The sequence below is a fragment of the Echiichthys vipera genome (assembly GCF_963691815.1).
Source record: "Echiichthys vipera genome assembly, chromosome: X".
Classification (NCBI taxonomy): Eukaryota; Metazoa; Chordata; class Actinopteri; order Perciformes; family Trachinidae; genus Echiichthys; species Echiichthys vipera.
Window position 1 is genome coordinate 34,444,876 of NC_139825.1, and position 19,169 is coordinate 34,464,044.

The 19,169-nt window shown below is 42.4% G+C and overlaps 1 protein-coding gene across 1 annotated transcript in view; it reads left to right on the forward strand.

Annotated features, from left to right (window-relative positions):
* Positions 1 to 19,169, forward strand: part of plxna1b (plexin A1b) — a 197,687-nt gene that overhangs the window by 165,439 nt on the left and 13,079 nt on the right. Inside the window, 7 exon segments of the mRNA XM_083938601.1 lie at positions 3,230 to 3,397; positions 7,342 to 7,435; positions 8,455 to 8,691; positions 10,419 to 10,562; positions 12,005 to 12,239; positions 15,448 to 15,590; positions 17,213 to 17,469. Coding sequence (XP_083794727.1) covers positions 3,230 to 3,397; positions 7,342 to 7,435; positions 8,455 to 8,691; positions 10,419 to 10,562; positions 12,005 to 12,239; positions 15,448 to 15,590; positions 17,213 to 17,469 — 1,278 coding nt within the window.

Genomic DNA, 19,169 nt, shown 5'->3' on the forward strand with positions numbered 1-19,169 from the left:
ACATTAAAAAAATACATTATTTTTCTCATACTGTGTGAATACACCTGTATTCCTCTTCTGTCTGAAAAGCTCAGTTTTAGCGCTGGTCTCTTTAATGTAGAGGTATTTCTGGAGGCTCATTTCCCTGGTAAATGGACCGTTTAAACTTTCCTTTACGCTGTTTTCGAGGCAGGAACTGTGTTGATAAAAACTTGCCAAACGGTTGAGAACAATGTGCATGTTGCATTGAAATCAAATGCTGATGATTTTATTACTTTTCCTAATACTGGGTTAAGAATGGAAACATTTCTCTCATTGATGATGATGATGATGATGATTTTGCCTTCTGCTCCTTTGTTGACAATTACGAGCCAAAATGATTACCCCACCCATCTTTTACTTCTGCCATCTGCTACCTTCCCTGTTATTCCATTTATTGATAATTGTAGTTATTCCCTGTCTTTTTTTTAAAAATCCCCTGTGTCTTGGTTTCTGCCTTTGATTTGCAGAAGGTCTGAAAAAGGCTGCCAGCAAGAGGATGACCTGCAGTACTGTAATTCACAGCAATTGTGACAATGACAGTGTAGCCTATCTCTGGGAAGCTGATATCATTGTTCAGTTGCGATGTGAATGGCTTAAGTGCATGGCCCACATTTTGTCAAAGATATGACTATAATTTGGAAGGGATGATATGGTGTTGCTGGTAATTGGTAACTCACATTCTTCCTGCTTTTAAGTCCTGTTTAAAATATCTTATTTTCTTCTTTTTTAGTTTTTAGAATAATCTGCCACCATTATCTTCTGGTTTCACTCGCTCTGCAGAAGATTGTACCAGGATTTCAAGAAGAGACAAAGATCCAGTTTGATATGACTCTGAGGTCGCACTCACACTGTCCATCCGTAACGTGCCCAAACAGGTTCCACGGGTAAAGTCTAGGTCGTTTGACCAGTGTTAGTGCATATGTACCGTGCCTCGCTGCGGCCCGTTTGGGAGAGGTGGGCTTTTGTAAAGCACGTTTGCACATGTACAAGCATGAACATGCGCACGTGTAGGAGCACGAGGCCTACGGTGGCTCTGATGTCATTTTATGTGCACCTGTTCGGACATGGGAAAAAAACAAAAAAGATGGACCATGCGCAGACATTTAAAACAATGGCGGCGTAATGTTCACGCTGGTGTGATGCGGAGGTGGAGTGTTTACTGCAGATTTGGTCAGATAAAAATATTCAAAAACAGTCGGACAAGACGCACAAAAACTCTGAGGTCAAAGGAAAGATTTGTAAACAAAGCGACGCATCGCAATTACATCAATCAATGCTGGTACGTGTTACGGCGTGATGACATATAGGCAGGCAAGAAACATTCACGCGAGGCCCAGGTAGTGTGAGTACAAACGGGCCTGTCCGTGGGGGGAGAGGGAGGGGGGCACAATTACCCTAAAGCACGGTGCACAGTATGGACGGACAGTGTGAGTGCGACATAACACCTCAAGCCAAGAACTCTATTGGTTCTTTGAGTCACTTCCTGGCAAAGTGACATAAAAACTGAGCTCTGGACTAAATCCACTTGTGTGGTGTCCATCAGGGAAAATAAACCTCACAGAAAAGTTTACTAAAACAAGCACCTACTGTATGTGCTATAGGAAGTTCTTATCTAGTGAAGGTGACTAGTGGTAACAGGGAGAACATGTTTACATTCCTTCATATACATCCATTATAGCAGAGTTTTTTCTTGATTCTTTCTTTCTTGTTTCTCTTTTTAGAGCAAATTCTTTATAACACTGGTGTTTTTATTATAACTGTTCCCTTCTCATGGGCAACAAGTGACAGGTTAAACTAATGAGCTTGGACCTATCAAGTTCTTTTTTATATCATATTAAAAGAAAAAGTAAAGACCAATTTAAAGCTCTGTAGCACATCCCGAGAAAGGTGAACATAATAGTCTTGGCTTTCATTCACTGAGCAGCAATAACCTTTATGGCCAAAGTAATGAACTCCATCTCTTTAATGTGTCTTTGTATTCAGTGGGGCCTTCGCTTTAATCAAAACCTATTTACCCCAAGTCACTCATCCTGTTATCTCCCTCTGCAACCCCATTTCTTTCCTTCTCTTTTCTTTCTTTCTGCATCCCTTCTTGGCTTTCTTTTGTGTGGCAACAACCTTGTCAAAAATACGTACGCACCACCGCAGGCCCTCTCAGTGGCAAAAATGTTGTGAAAATGGTTGCCATGGAAACGCAGCATGAGTGGAATGTGACAAATCCTTCCTTTTTTATCGTCCTTCATTTTTGTTCCCCCTTCTATCTTCATCCCCTCTTCAGTTTCCTCCCAGTCTGAGGACGCTGTCGAAATTACCTGCTGGGAGTTAGCAGGGTTAGGTCCCACAAAGACGCAGCCTTTCTCTGTTTTTGCAGGGGGTTCTTTTCTTTTGCTATCTTTACTTAGCAACGAAACCCAACCCCACCCCCACCCTAAGCCGCCTGGGAAAGAGTCTCCAAAATAGGTTTTCATACTTTCATCTTCTCGATCATCTCACATCTTTCTGTGGATTTCACTTTCACAGCAGATAAGGGGGGAGGATTTGTGTGCAGATCAGCTTGTTCTGCTCATGTTCAAAATTTTACACTGCGCCTCCTGCCATCGTGCCTGCACAATGCACACACACCCATCTACTCACGCTTGCAGAGCACTATAGGATTTTAGCAGACAACGAGTGACACAAAACACATACTGACACAATGTTAGTCTTTAACCTGCGCACCGTATTTATATGCAAATTCAGACTTCCTCACATTAAAACGCACCTGTTCTACAAGCTTCTTGCGCACATTCTGTATGTAGGTACACACACACACACGTGCTGTTTCACAGGTAGCCATCCACCCACCGCTCTGCCAGCAATGTGCGCCCCTGACTGCTGGGAGGGGACAGACCGAAAGATGTCAGCCTTGTGGATAGGAGAGTGTGTCACCATTGTATGTGTGTGCCGTTTTGTTGTATCTAATAAATATTTTATGAGTTATTTAAGGGATGAAGTAGGGTTTTTTTCCCTGAGTTCTCACTTCAGTTCTTATTCTGTGTGTCTGTCTCATAGCCTGTCAGAGAATCAGCTCCTAAATACTCAAGGCTAATCCTTGGGACAAACAGTCAACTTTAAGAGAGACTATCAGCGACCTTTGTACTGTATGTAATATCTCTCTTTCTCCTTCCCTCCTGTCCTCCCTTACTCTCTTCGTCTCATGCTCTTCCAGGCGGAGCAACAAGGAGATAGTGTGTGTGACCCCGGCGGGACAAGCCCCAGGCACCACACCAGTCATGGTGGACATCAATGCTGCTGAGCTGAGGAACCCAGAGGTCAAGTTCAACTACTCAGACGATCCCACCATCCTCAAGATCGAGCCCGACTGGAGTATTGCCAGGTGATGACACAATCAGGGCCTTGCTCTCAGCTGGTCTGGGTACAGAACCCTTTGTATGAAAGTGGAGGATGTTTTTTGTATTGGGCATTCTCAAAACCAAGATGGCATGATTGATAGATTAATTAATTTTATATCTATATAATATATGTATATGAGTTACATGTTACCTGCATATCAACTATAAAAGTGATTTACAATGAATAATACAGAGGAAAGGTTTGAAAACTCGGAAATTTTTCAAGTTCTGCTGCACCATATAGCTAATTCCATAATAGTGTAATGTCACATGATTGTTTCATTATCTATAATTCACATCGCAACACATTGTTTGATCTACAAATCTGTTTGATGTACATCTATAGAACAGACACACATGCATCAATCCATTATTAATTCCTGGTGGTGGTTATGCTATACATTATTGCGTTTTTCAAGGAGCATAGCCAACTAAACTGAAATATTAACTCTCTGTAAAATGTGATGAATGTATTATTCTGCTAGCATACTCCATGGCTGGGTATCGGAAGGAAGAAAAAAACAACTAAAGATTCGCCTCCATTTTCACCCTGGTTTGATTTTCAAAGGAATATTATTTATTCTGTTTATCATGATGTTTCAAAAGTAAATGTTCGAGAGCAGGAACAGCAGTAAAGGAGGCTCCTGAAGCAGTACACTGCTACAGTTGATGAGCTGCAGCAGAGATGTATCTGTAAATATTACTTGACTTATTGAAATGAGACTCCATAGCCACAGGAAGTTTTCTTATGCAAACACAAGCTGTGTTGTGGAGGGGAAAAAAAGGAAAGCTTGGAGCTTCCAAGTGCTAATGGGCTCACTAGCATGACCTAGAAACTCATCTATTTCTCAGCTCATAAATGAAGACGGCACATACACAGAAAAACACACGGTTGACTGTCTCATTTACTTCAAAAGTAATAGTTATAGTTCCAGGAACATGTCACACAAGTTTTTACAGTATGTTTTCTGTTGAGTTTACTTAAAGTTTACTTCAAAAATAAGCAGGGTACATCCCTGGTCCATATGAAAAGTTAAGACAAATTACTTGTGAAAGCTTTATGTTATAGTCAAAACCAACCGGAAACCTCCAGGGCGGAAAAATGAAGACAACATTGACGACCCTAAAACAGCAATTCCTCGAGTGGCCACTTGAGGCTCGCTCCAAAAGGGAGTGAATCCCTATTGACCCCCATATTAAAATGCCAGACTTTACAGCAGAAATAAACATGTTTACAGCCTGATACACAAGAAAACTGTTGGTCTCTATAGATAATTTCCCTGTTCATGACAACTTCATGGGGGTGCGGGATTTATATATTTTAACTCACCTGTTTAAATTATAAATTATAAAAGGGCTTAAAGTTTAGCATAGACTGTAGGCTTTGTTCGGCCCACTTCATCTCCATCCACGCTTCACCTCTTTGCCCACTTTGAACAAGAAGTCAGGACTGCCAAGATGGTGATGGACGAAGTCGCTCACACTGATCGTAATTTTGGCTCTTCAGAAACCTATAGGTGACATCACAGAGACTACATCCATGTTTTATACACTCTGTGGTTGCAACTCTGTTGTTCCCCTTCAGTTCAACTTTGGCAACATTAAGTTGCTTTTTAAAAAAAGGGGAAGGGCGGGTCATCCATTTATTGTATCATATTTAAAGCAACTCTGGCTTCCAGTAACAGTAATCCAGGTATTTATTTGAGTGTCAGCTCTTAGGACAGCCCACATTAGATTTTTTTTGACACCTGACCCAATGTCTGTTCAGACAGTGTTACAGTTCACTTCTGCATCATCGCAGCTCATTGAAAACTCTGCAGGGAGATAAAGTCCTGCATAATGCAAAAGAGGTGTGAGCGCATGAGAAGTCTCATTTGGAATAGGATGATTGAAATGTTGAGGGTAAGGCAAAGGGAAGCGAGACTAAAAGTATAGGTTCCAGCCTGGGGGGGAAATGACCTTGGCACTCTGCTTGTGTTTGGTTTTTCACTCTGCTCTCCCAGAGGAGGAGTTGCATTGTACTCCAGGCCAATCATGCTTTTATTTACCAAGCTATTTTGTCACTGCATCCCCTTTGGTGACCCTTTTGCCGGGGTGATTTCAAACAACGCTGAGCCTTCCTTGTCAAAAGCTCAATCTGACATGACTCTGACTTGTTCCCCTCCCTTCAGGAAGAGGTTCTTGGGCTATCTACACAGACACAAAACACTGCAGAGATTGTGTGACACTACTTCGTGTACACAGTGTAGTACAGTGCTCTCAGTACACTGTTACAGTGTACACACTGTGTGTGTGGATAAGATAAGATAAACTTTATTGATCCTGCAAAGGGGGAAACTCACACATTAAGTTTAGAAAAATCAAATGAAATACAATAAAATTAATTACAATAGAGCTATATACATTAGAATAAAAGCCTTATACATCCTTCACCTATATTGTACGGAACTGCCCCTGTTGAGTGTTACATATTGAAGCAAAGCAGATGTTTCTGATCTTGAGCTTATGTTCACAGTTACCTCTACATGTCTGCAGCTCTATGTTCTTCTCTTCCACCAATAAAGGTGTAACTGTATGTAAATCCCCTTAATTCTTTTGTCTGCTCACTTTTCACACCAGACGCTTTTCGCCACTTCAACATCTGTTGCCCTCCTTTAAGCTTCTCAAAAAAGCCATCTTTCGCCTCTCGTACTGCTAGCTCCTCATTCTGGGACTAACCCTCAGATACCATCTCCATCTGGCTTTAGGAAAACACAGCCAGCTCCCCTGGATATAGATGTTTTGTCTTTGTGTCCTGAGTATATAATATATATATATATATATATATATATATATGTGTGTGTGTGTGTGTGTGTGTGTGTGTGTGTGTGTGTGTGTGTGTGTGTGTGTGTGTGTGTGTGTATATGTATATATATGTATATATATGTATATATATGTTCATCTATGGATGCTCTAGTTCCACCGTGGAACGGATGTAATGTTTGGTTGAGTAATTAACAAGCCGTCAGCTGCCACTGCTCAGAGAAAAGTCCACTGATGCCCTTTCAGAGCCACTGGCCAAATGGTTGATAATGTTCTTGAAGAGCTTCCTTTCCTATGTTTCATTTGCTTTTCTTGTTATATGATGCCTCTGCCAGTGGATACTTGCAGTGGCACTAGGCTTCAAGCTTCACCTTACCCCACTCCAGTTTTAGGTTTGTATGCAAACTTATTTAGCTGCTGTCAGAACGCCTCACATCATATAAAGTTCAGCCTCTCAGGCCAGCAGAGGCTGTCAAGAAGGCAGGGTAGGGGAATAGGACTCTCACCCATATTACCCATGCCTTGGCTGGTCAGCATCACATAGACCTGAATAGGTCACAGTTGTAAAGGTTACACAACATGTCAGATCACTTACAGCGGTGCAGTTGCTGAGTGTATCTCATCCTGGAAAACACAGCAGGGCAACTTTAATACACTCACACAAATTCCCCTGCCTCTGGAGAGGTACTGAGGAGAGAGGTAAAAAAGCTTCGGCTCTTGGGAGTGATGCTTCATGTATGCTTATTCTTCCTTTCAACCTCCCTATTGGTTTAAAGAAGCTTTTAACATTTGTGCAAGAGCTTTAGCCTTACTTTCATTACCTGAAAATGGGCCTCTAAGAATAAGCAGGCGAAAGACTACGGCAAGAGCGAGCATTAATGGTAAATCGCCTACTGGAGGACTCTCTTGGCTCCCACAGAGTACAGATTAATTTGCATTTATCTCTACTGATAGGTCTACTGAATAGTGTATGCACTTGGACCCTACAAGACAAAAAAAGTGCAACAGGAGATAAATGACTGTGTGGCACAAGTGCACATAGAATTGTTTATTTTTTCCCACTACCACTGTATAATTGTATTGGTCCTGATTTTCTCTACAATACGTCTTGTTATTTCTTTTTTAGTGGAGGGACCATGTTGACTATTACCGGAACAAATCTGGCCACCATCAAGGGGCCCAAAATGAGAGCCAAGTATGGAGCTGCCAAGTCAGAAAATGTAAGTGGTTGGATCCAGACACCGGCACACAGTTTCTATTGACAAAACAAAAAAAAAGCAGTGACTTGCCTTGGCAGAGTGAAACTGAGTGAGACCAATATAGACACACAGGTGTCTCTCTCTCCCCCTCTGTGTCTCTCTCTCTCTCACTCTCTCTGTGGAAAAAATGATTTTCAGACGATGCACACACTCCTGGGACACAGACACAGGCGCACACACCTGACCTGTCGGTCAACCAGCCAAGGGCCCATTTTCTGTTTGTTTTTGATGTTGAATTTCCTTTTAGCAGTTTAACCTTTGAAATGTCAACCAGCAATAAAGAGGCTCTGGCAAATCCCCCTCTCTTCACCTAGCACCACAGGGCTTAGCTAACCTTTCTCCCGCTCTTAGCTGAGTAAAAATATCCCTCATTTTTCCTTTGTCCCTTACTCTGCAGTCATTTTATATTTATTAGTAAATGTTACTCTTGACCTACTGTATAAACACAGTTTTGATCTGTGTCTTTGTGACCCTTTGCGACATATAGAGCATCATTTAAGATTATAACATCATGTGAAACTATTCAAAGGTATCTTTAGCCAGGCTTTGTTATTGTTAACAGTTACTAGTCATTACAGTTTAATTTGTACTTAGCTGACTGATTTAAGTGTCAAAGCCCACAGGGGACTTCCAGATGATATCAGCACTGATTACAACACTGATGTTATTACGCCTGCCTCTTCCTCATTATGTCATTACAGAGACATTTAATCACTCATATCACATAACCCTGTTTCAATCAACATATTTTTGATTTATGTATCAGTTAACATGATCTTTTGCGCAAATCACTTCAAAATGTACTTTTTAAATTTCTTGCCAATACTGCAAACAGTGTAAACAAGGTAGTAAGGTATGATAAGAAAGGTTGGATAAGTTTAAGATATGAAATTAAATAAGCTCATTAAACTAAATATAAACTGTCATATTCTCTCCCCTGTTTTCATTCCCTCACTCCTTTCTATATGTATCTCCCCTAGAACTGCACAGTTGTCAACAATACGGTGATGGTGTGTCTGGCGCCCTCTGTGGCCGGATCTGACAAAGGCTTCTCAGAGTCCGGCACCAGTCCTGATGAGATTGGCTTCATCATGGACGATGTGCACTCTGTGTTGGTGGTAAACGAGACTTTCAGCTACCACCCGGACCCCGTGTTCGAACCTCTGAGCCCCTCAGGCATGCTGGAGCTGAAGCCCAGCTCACCACTCATACTCAAGGTAAATTGCCTCGTGCTCTAGCATTGAACTGATTTTGGCCTTGTCTCTACCTGGCATCACATCACATCCTTTCTCTTTTTATTCTTCTCTTGACTTTTTTTTGTCCCTTCTCACACCTTCCTCTGTCTTAACCTTTCTCCTCTCTTTGTGTCTTCCCAATCAACTTTTCTGTGTTGTGTTTCTTCCTGTCTCCTTGCATCACCTTTCGGATTTTATTTCTTCTGTCTGTCTTCTCTCCTTTCACAGTAGACCAGGCATGGGTGAGAAAAAAAGGTTGAATTAATGATGTCAGTATGGAGTTGGTGGTGGTTTTGCATCAAAGCTTTTATTGAAGGTTACCCTGTAAAGGTGTAGAAGAAATTTCTTTAAACTCCAGGACAAAAGAAGGTTAGCTGAGTGTAAGCACCTGACACAGTAGAAACCTTCCAGTAATGTTGAGGATTGTCAGCCATGTTAAAAGCTTAAATTTCACAAATGGTTATTTTAGAAAATTCTTCAGCGACCTCCCAGCCAGCATCCAACATAACCGATAAGAGGCTGACAGCCATTTGAAATGATTTGCTCCAAACATTCCTGTACAGACACTTTACTCCCTCCTTCCTCTTGCTTTGAGAGTTTTTCTTTCAACACAGCCGTCTTTCAGATGTGCCTCAACCTTGAAAGATGTTATTTCTTCGCTAGCTGTTTCCAACGGGGTTTGGAGACCTTTAAGAAAGAGAAGTCTCTTCCAAAACGCTCCCCTTTTTAATATCAGGTGCAAAGGAAAGTAATGTTTAGAAAGTGGACCCATGCGTTGCTATGCCAACTGCTCAGATTTTTATCCGATAACTTCTGAAGAGAGACTTCATATTCATGTTTACTCTAAACCATAGAGGCAGTTTGCATTTTAATTCGGAGTGCATTTATAATAGCTTTGCCCCACCCACCCACACTGTCTTTTGTTATATCACCTTACTCCTTGAACTTCAAAGCTTTTAGGAGCGAGTGAGAAAATTATCATGCAATTTCATGGAAGACGAAAGCCTTTTTTCTCTGGGCCAATCAGGGTGGAGTTTTAGAAATGAAGAATCACGCCTTTCTCCCCTGTAACTTTAAATATAATTCTATAATGAAAAGCTCTGATTGCTGCGCCATGCTCCGGGTAACAAATTGCAGAAGTAAGAAGCACAGAAACGGCATCCTATTAAATAATTGCAGGGAAATTAGATGTTCGTCGAGATGTTCCAGCAATTATTTCCTCCCACTCTGCAAAGCACAAAGACTGAGGATGAGGCGGGGTAGGTAGAGGTAGCAAAGGAGAGGAGAAGGGGGATCTTGCTAGAATTTATTTAGCACTGATTAGGTTTAGTGCATAGTAAATTTAGTCATCTATTTATAGTTTAATCTCAAGTGCAATATCATAGGCCAAGTATTTAGTTAGGAAAAGTAGAATATACACACGATTTTCAAATTTTGGTGTCCAGACAGTCATTGATGTGCAGTGTTTCCTCTGATCAACAGTGCAGAAGCGCTGTTGCTATGGCTACCTGCAGTTTAAAGTACCTTGATTAAAGCTGTGGCTGAACTGTCAGCCTGTCAGAACAAGTTTTCCTTTTTTCTAACAGCACAAATCACTATCAATCAATAGAGTGAACCCTTTTGTGTTTATAATCTGATTATTATTCTATTTGTGCCGACCATCTTAGACCTGATGTACCTAACCAAAGCATGCATGTGTCTGTTTCCAGGGCCGTAACCTCATTCCTGCAGCCCCAGGAAACACCAAGCTGAACTATACGGTGCTGATCGGGGAGACGCCCTGCATTCTCACCCTGTCTGAGAGCCAGCTGCTGTGTGAATGGCCCAACCTGACCGGAGAACACAAAGTCACTGTGAGTAAAACTTAGATACTTGTCAACATCACTGATTGTTGGATGTTTTCCCATTATGTTACATGTCTTTCTTTATTATGTCAATTGACTTGTCAAACGGAGCAAAGCATGGGTCCATCCATGGTAAGGTGCTTGGATACAGCCAAAACCTAAAATCTAAAAATCAGCAGTTGCAGTTTTCAATCTTTAGATATTTCATCATCCTGCTCAATTTCTTTCCTTGCCACCTCTGGAGCATCTGGCTTTCACATTCTTTCAGCCGCCAAGCCCAACTTCTTCTATAGCTCATGTTCCCAGTGCTGTTTCCGCTGTGGATTGGCATAAAGACGGGGGATGTATTCATCCCCTCTTCCTGCCTTTTCATTCATTCATTTATCTCTTTCTTCCACCCCATCCATCAGGCCTAAATCTATTTAATTACTCTAGATTTCTCTTCCCCATTCATATAGCTGCATGCACACAAACAGACACGTCCTGTCTCTCACACCGTTGGCGGTGCTTTTGCGCCTGTGTTTATGTCTTGGAAGCTTTTGATCGGTCTCATTTGGCTGCCATCTTTCTTGGGATTTGAACAGTATTGATATTCAATAGAGACCAAAAAATGGCTGGTGGGCATGAGAGGTCTGCGTCTATTTTTACCCTCCTCCATAGACGTAAGCCACTTGAAGATGGCATAAAGTGAAAAAAAGAAGGAAGGGAGGAAAAAACATATCCTTTTTATTTTATTATCTTTTTTTCATGTGTTCTGCAAGCCAGAACTGTTTTGATGTGATATGGTTGAAAGTCAGATTGGTGTGTGACTGTGTGTACTTGTTTCACTGGTTCCAAAATCAGCCTCGGGGCACAGATGTTGCCCCCCAGATATAAAGGTTTTTGCAGAGTTTTGGCCTGCACTCGGCTCAACTCAACACAGCTTGGTGTGCCAGTAGGACTGAAATGTGGGATTTAGCACTGGTACCTTGCAGAATTTATTTTTATCACTTTAGTGGATTTGTAATGGTTGTGGCCAGGTGTAGTGCTGTACTTTAGCAGTCTCTGTATGGTTTTCATGCATAGTACACAACTCTCCTTTTGGTCACAGCATCTTATTTATTTTATATTAATAATATATAAGACATGCACGTGTTAGGTTAATTGATTACTCTAAGAATTGCCCTTAGATGTGAATGGTTGTCTGTCTCTGTTCGTATCTTTGTGCCCTGCGATAGACTGGCGTCCTGTCCAGGGTGTACCCTGCCTCACGCCCAATGTCAGCTGGGATCGGCTCCAGCACCCCCGCGACCCCGACCCCGGGATAAGCGCTTGAAGATGAATGAATGAATGAATATTATTATAATATTACTTTATATGAAAATGGTTTAGCTCTGAACCCTGTCAAGTACTGCTGCACCCGAAGATTTTTGAAGCTGGTGTCAAGAGAATGTCATTTTTATGTTTACTAGGTGCGGGTTGGAGGCTTTGAATACTCACCGGGGACATTGCAGATCTACTCCGACAGTCTGCTCACTCTGCCTGCCATCATAGGCATTGGAGGAGGTGGTGGCCTGCTCCTGCTTGTTATCATTGTGGTGCTGATTGCTTACAAGAGAAAATCTCGGGATGCTGACCGCACCCTCAAACGGCTACAACTGCAGATGGACAACCTGGAGTCCAGAGTGGCCCTTGAGTGCAAGGAAGGTGAGTTGTGTCAAAATCCAGTCATGAGAGTTGACGATCACCCCCTTAGACCTTAAAAGTTACTTTTGTAATGATTTCTCCTTATCTTTCTCCCAAAACAACTTTCTGTGAATCGCCCCCTCGCTGCACATGTCCCATTCAATAGTCCTATCCATTTCCCTCTCTGCTCTCAGTCTCCCTGCCTCTCGCTGCCAAATGTCTCCCTGCTGTTAGGTGGCAGCACTATGTGTGCGTGTGTGTGTGTGTGTGTGTGGGGGGGGGGGTTTGGTGTGTTTCCAGAGGAGCACTTTGATCTGAGCCAGCCACCAGATGTTGGCTCTCCACCCCATGAGAGAGCTGCCTGGCTGGCCTCACTACCATCCACACTGAGAGAGATGGAGGTTAGATAGACACAGGGCACAGAGGTGGGAAAGTGAGGGATAGTAAGGAGGGAGGGGTTTGGCAATGACTGAAGCAGAGGTGGGGAGACATATACCCCAGTACATTAGCATATATTAATTTGGCAGGAAACAGCATAGATCCATAGAGTGCCTGCTGATGCTGTTACTGGTTTGCCTGGCAAGAGAGAGAAGCAGATGGAGAGAAAGAGAAGGAGAATACTGATAACTATGATCATCAGAATACATTTGTATTAGAGATCACCTCACTTGTTGCACTGCTATAATAAACCTTTAATAAACATTACAACATAACTGTTATTATGTTTTCCTCAGATCAAGGTGTGCACTGTGCAGCATATGATCAGTATTTTAAAAAAAAAAGAAGAAAAAAAGAGTAAAACAATGTAGCATTGCATTTTAATAAATAAAGCGGGCACATATAAAAATGGAATGGACAAAATTAATGTAACAAACTAACTCTTGCTGGCTGAACGAATAAAGTAATGTGAAATGGGCATGTACTGGCTATAAGACAATGGGTAAATCAGTTCTGTGTGTGTGTGTGTGTGTGTGTGTGTGTGTGTGTGTGTGTGTGTGTGTGTGTGTGTGTGTGTGTGTGTGTGTGTGTGTGTGTGTGTGTGTGTGTGTGTGTGTGTGTGTGTGTGTGTGTGTGTGTGTGTGTGTGTGTGTGTGTGTGTGTGTGTGTGTGTGTGTAGTTGCTAAAGTGCTGGACCTGAGGGCCTGGGGTGCACTTCACACCACTCCCTCAGGTATTTAGGTCCAGCTCTTTTGCAACTACTCACAATCGCACACACCTAAACTCACACAGCAGGTCAAACAATGATTGGCTGGGGTATGTGGTGGTGAGTCCAGGTGTCCTGACCCTGTCTGTCCCCTGCTGTCACCACTGTCTGGAAGTCGACAACAGGATGGATAGAGGGAGGGGGACTGAGCAAGGGAGATAAATAAGGCAGACGATTTGCGAGAGGAGAAAGAAGAAGGATAGATAGGAAGATTATGAGAGAAGGGAGAAATACAGTAGATAGAAAGAAGTTAATATGATAGCGGTAGATAATGCAAAAGGAGATGAGTGGACAACATGGGGTGATTAAAGAGAAGTGATTAGAATATGTGGGGAAAAATAGATTTTTTTTCAAGCAGGTCCTGGCAAAGGGAGCAGCAAAGAAGTGGAGAAGACAACCACGAATATACAAATTAAAGAAAAGAAATTAAGAGAAGGGATGGGCAGGGTCGAGAAAAAGAGAGTGATTAGAGATGCAGAGAGATATGGATGGCATTAGTGAGTCCAACCGGCAGAAAGATGGAGAGATGTAGCAGAGGAGTGGAAACCATAGGGGAGAGAGAGGTGACCTCTAAGATGTCACTTTGAAAAGCAGAAAGAGGGAGAAAAAGAGAGATAGGAAGACAGGGATAGGGTGACACGAGCCATCTGTTAGTCTGGGCTTTGGTTCGTTATTTGTTTGGGTTGTGTATCCATGTGTTGGTGTATTTGGGGTGACACTATAGGGCACACGCACTCGCGCACACAGTCGGATTAATGGAACTGTAAAGCTGTGTATTTTCTCCTCAAGGGAGTCTTATATTTATGAAAACAGAATCAAGGCAGTAGAGCAAAATATATGCAATATTGTATGTGATGGGATGTGAGTGAGAGAATGGATTTGATCCCATTTGTTCCCTCTAGATGTGACTTGTGAAGCCACTGGAGTATACAGAACAGGGTCAGAACACACACTTGCTGGGAATGGAAAATGTGTAAAAACACTGACACGTGCACTCACATTAATCATCTGGGCACTAGGTTATGTGCTCAGCTGTGGGGGCAAGACAGGAAAAACGTGAAAAAACTGTGTGTGTGTGTGTGTGTGTGTGTGTGTGTGTGTGCGTGTGTGTGTGTGTGTGTACACTCACAGGCTCATGTTCTTGTGTGCAATTCCATCCTGAACTTGCCTCCAGCCACTGAGTACCACAACAACACTTTTCTCTCTCCTTCTCTCCATCTTTTTCTTTGCTCTCAGAGCGATCGCATAATGCTGTTTTTCACCGCTAGTCCTCCACATGCCTCCAACTGATACACGAATAGTCAAAGTCAAGATAAAGATCTGGAGTTGATTTTAACTTTTTGAAGCTGTTTTAAGTTTGATTATCCTCCACTTTGACATAGCTTTACCCAAACTTTCATCTATTTTGGGTATCCTTGACTGTTTGAAGTCTTAAAGGTCCCATATTGTAAAAAGTGAGATTTCTATGTAATTTTTCATTACGAAGAGGTTGAAGTGTTATATAAATACTGTGAATGTATCAAAGGAATTATTTCACAGAGAAATACACACAGCCTGTATTCAGAAACTGCACTTTTAAATAAGAGAACACAGCTTAAAAATATATAGATTTTAGTAATAATAATATTGCCTTTACATCTGAATGATGCTTCTTTGCCACTCACCATTGTTGAGTAGTTGATTGCATACGATAGTGTTTCAACCCACATTCCTTCTAAACACACCCACTAAAATTCATCTTCTGCACATGTGTTTTCCACATTTGGAGGCAGTGGTTTGTTTGGGATAAATAGGTACCAAAGCAACTAAATCCGACCTATGTCATTTAGATGAGTGTTTTGTGTTGGGCCATAGCTGAGTGGAAGTTGTCGTCAAAATCAAAAAATATATTTTGAAGACTATTACTATAAAGAACTGTGTTTTTCATTTAAGTAAATATTTATTTCATTTGAAACAAAATTTAAAACTTAAAGTAAGATAACCTTCATGATATAATCCTCACCATATCCTTTCCCTGTTGTGCAGCCTTTGCAGAGCTGCAGACGGACATCCACGAACTCACTCAGGAGCTGGATGGAGCAGGAATCCCCTTCTTGGACTACCGCACGTACGCCATGAGAGTCCTCTTTCCTGGGATTGAAGACCATCCTGTGCTCAAGGAGATGGAGGTACGGGTCAGTAGAGAGCGCTCCACTCACATCCACACACACACACACACAGAAGTGCTTGGATATGTCATGAGGAATGACCTGTTTGAAAAAACATTTAAGCAAGGATTTTGGTGAAAAATTGAAAGAAAAAATTAAATCAATCAATCAATCGCCTACATTTTTAATGAAAATCCAGCAGCACTTAAACACATTTTCTGTAAGAGAAAGGGAGTACTCTAGAACAATCTATACAATGCGGTTTTTAGAGGTTTGGGAGACTCATTATATATTGCTACGGTAAGATGAGAATCTTCGTCATGCGATATCAGAGGTGGACTATCTGAAGGAGTCCACCAAATATCTTTCATCTTCTGCAGCTTCTTAGTCGATGAGTCAAAGCAGAAGAGACTTAAATCCCAAACTAGGACAAAAAAAATTGGGGAGGAGAAACTCTTAGGGCAAACTCCAGTTTGATGTAATGCACTGAAGGCCTGGGACAGTTCTTCTTTAGGGAGTGAGCAATGTCCAAGCTCCAACAAGTCTTGGTACAAGTGATAGATTGCTTCTACAGGACCAAGCCTCATTGAGTCTCCTGAAAAAAAGCAATGTTCACACGTTCAATAAAACATTCTCCCTTCTACTGCTGCTCATTTCTCAAGAAGGAATACTCTATCATTCACATAAAGCCTGGCTGCATGGACACTGTAATGCAGCATGGACACTGTAACGCAGCATGCACATGTACTTCCATCAGTTCTCTGTATACATTAGACTCTCACAAATACATCACATGGAAATGGGCATTTTCGCACCGCTGACGGGAATGTCAGGTGGCTTTGAGACATGCAGTATCTGCTCATGCTATCAACTGTATTCCAAAGGGATAGTGTAGCGCGACATTGAATTTTCATTTGTATAGTCCAGGCAATCACAGGCCACAGTAGTGCGCTAGCAGGCAGATCAATTTCTTATTACAGCATGAAGCTCACATTCTCACTTCAAACCTCCTTTTCTCTCCCTCAGGGGCAGTGGGGGGTGGAGGGAGTTAAAGAGGGAGAGAGAACAGAAAATGGGGGAGAGCATTGGGACAATAGGTAGTAATACAAGAATGCAAACCTGAAAGCCTTGTTTTATGGATGCATCTGTAAGCTGATTTCCCATGTAGGTGGATAAATATATTGTGTGTGTATCTGCGTGTGTGCACATGTGGCTCTTTTGCCAATATATTAGTCATCTAATATTCCTCATTCTCACTCATACTCATGAATCCATTTCTCAACTGTAACTCACTTCCTCTTCCTTCATCCTGAATTCCAAATCATACCTCATCTCTCTTCCTCCAATATCTTTCCTTTTTTTCTTGTAACTTTTATCTTATTCTTCCTTCCTTTCACCTCTCTTTCTGTCTTCCCTCCTTCCAACTTTCCACCTCTCTCTTGTTCCATTCCTTCCTTTTCCTCCTCTGTCTCCCCTTCCCTTCCTGCTTCCTTTCCACTACCTTAATTCTCTACATCTATGCCCTCTCTTTCTTTTTTATTCTTCTTCATGTCCAACCAATGGGAACTTTTCCTCCATTGACTCTTCTCTTCCTCCTCTCCTGACACTCCTACCCATCATCACCTCTGTGCCCTCCTCTCCAGGTCCCTGCTAACACAGAGAAGGCCCTGACATTGTTTGGCCAGCTACTGACCAAAAAGCACTTCCTGCTGACCTTCATCCGCACCTTGGAAGCGCAGCGGTCCTTTTCCATGCGAGACCGGGGCAACGTGGCCTCGCTCATCATGACAGCGCTGCAGGGGGAGATGGAGTACGCCACGGGTGTCCTCAAACAGCTACTGTCTGACCTCATTGACAAAAACCTGGAGAGCAAGAACCACCCGAAGCTCTTACTCAGGAGGTACGGAAACAGGGAGGGAGAGAGGGGTTGAAACTGGCTCGGACCCTGCTACTGGCTCGGACTCCGACTGGGGGTTGAAGTTTGAGGTCACGTCCCTTTGTTTATCATACTTCTCACTGGTTTAAGGTGTCCTTGAGGAGAGGCACCCTACTGAACCATGACTATTTAGCCTTCAGAAAGCAATAATAACTATTTTATGAGCCCTCTTGTTGTCATAGCAGTGGTAATGCAAACATAAAACCAAAGCAAATAGTTTTACTCCTTATGGTGTAATGGTAATATAGGAGGAGAACAGAAAAGGATAAGTGCTCTGCGCGAATGTCAAGTGATTTGTTTTTTCTCATACAGATGAAGTTATGGAGCAGGAAGTCAGGGACTCGGAATGTAGCTTTTAGAGGCCTATGTGACTTTACCTCATCTCTATCCCTCAACCTTGTCCCTGTCAGAGAGGATTACACCCATGAGCACACACACACTCCCAGTGGAGCCGCAGTCAGACACTGCTTTCCCCTCTCGCACACACACACAGAGACACCCACACAGTCAGAAAGGTAGAGAGGTTAAAAAGTACGATGGATGGAGGGGGTCTAAAGGGAAAAAGGAGGATTTACAAGGGAAGGTGTGTGTGATAGAGTGACAATGGGTTGGCAAAAGGAAAAGAGGGAAAGATGTGCAGCCTTGGAGAGAAAGAATCTGGGGCGAAAGAGGAAAAGGCAGCGAGAGAAAAGTGGATGGAGTAGAGGGAGGGAAATGGTGATTGACAGAAAGAGAGGGCAAAATGTCCAGGGGGAGACTTGGGCTCGAGGCAAATTGATGGAAGGAGAAACAGGGGGGAGGAAGGAAGAATATAAAGGCTGTAGGAAGTTGCAATATGGTGAGAGAGTAAATAGGCAGAAGGAGAAAGAGAAGGGAAAATGAGGCAGGAAAAGATACACGTATTTAAGGAAAGACACAATTAGAGAAATGGCCTGTCTCCAAATAAATTGGAATTAGACATTAAATGATAAAAAAGTTATGTTTTTTTCTCTCCTCCTTCTCCTCTGAGAGATATTTAATTAAAAATCTAATCAAATAAATGACTCTCAGCCAGTGTGCCTGTGTGAAGCCTTTTCCAATCCCCTCTTGGGGCGTACGGTCACAACACGCTGTCCCTGCTAACTACACTAGCCTCGGGAGCTGGCGTTAATAAGCTCGGCAATTATTACACACCGTTCACCCTAGTTTGGTCTTTTTCCGGCAATAGATAGACTTTCACTATTTTTAGACATGTACACAGAAAAGCAAAGGAGAAAGACTTGATAATCTGCTCCCATGTGGATTTCCATCCCCTGAGGTAAAATTCTGCTCTTGCACTGGGTGCATATTGTTAGGTCTTCACATTATAGGCTAAGACTCACTGTGTGTGGCCAGGGAAGCTGCATCAACCCCTCCTCCTGGAGCTCATGTTGAAAAACTCTGTAACAATGAGTGCATTGACGTAGTTTCCCTGAATGAGATGATGTTACAAGTCGCCCACTATCATGTCCTGACATGGCCAAGAGCGTGTTCCGTCCAGGTGTATTTGCCTCCATCGTGCTCCATCCCTCCGTTTCCCTGTTGCCTCATCTTTCATCTGCCATATTTTGCTGACAGCCATGAAAAAAAATGCTCCACATACATCAAACACTCAACAGTCAAACGTGGAGCCATGCAGAAGCGTA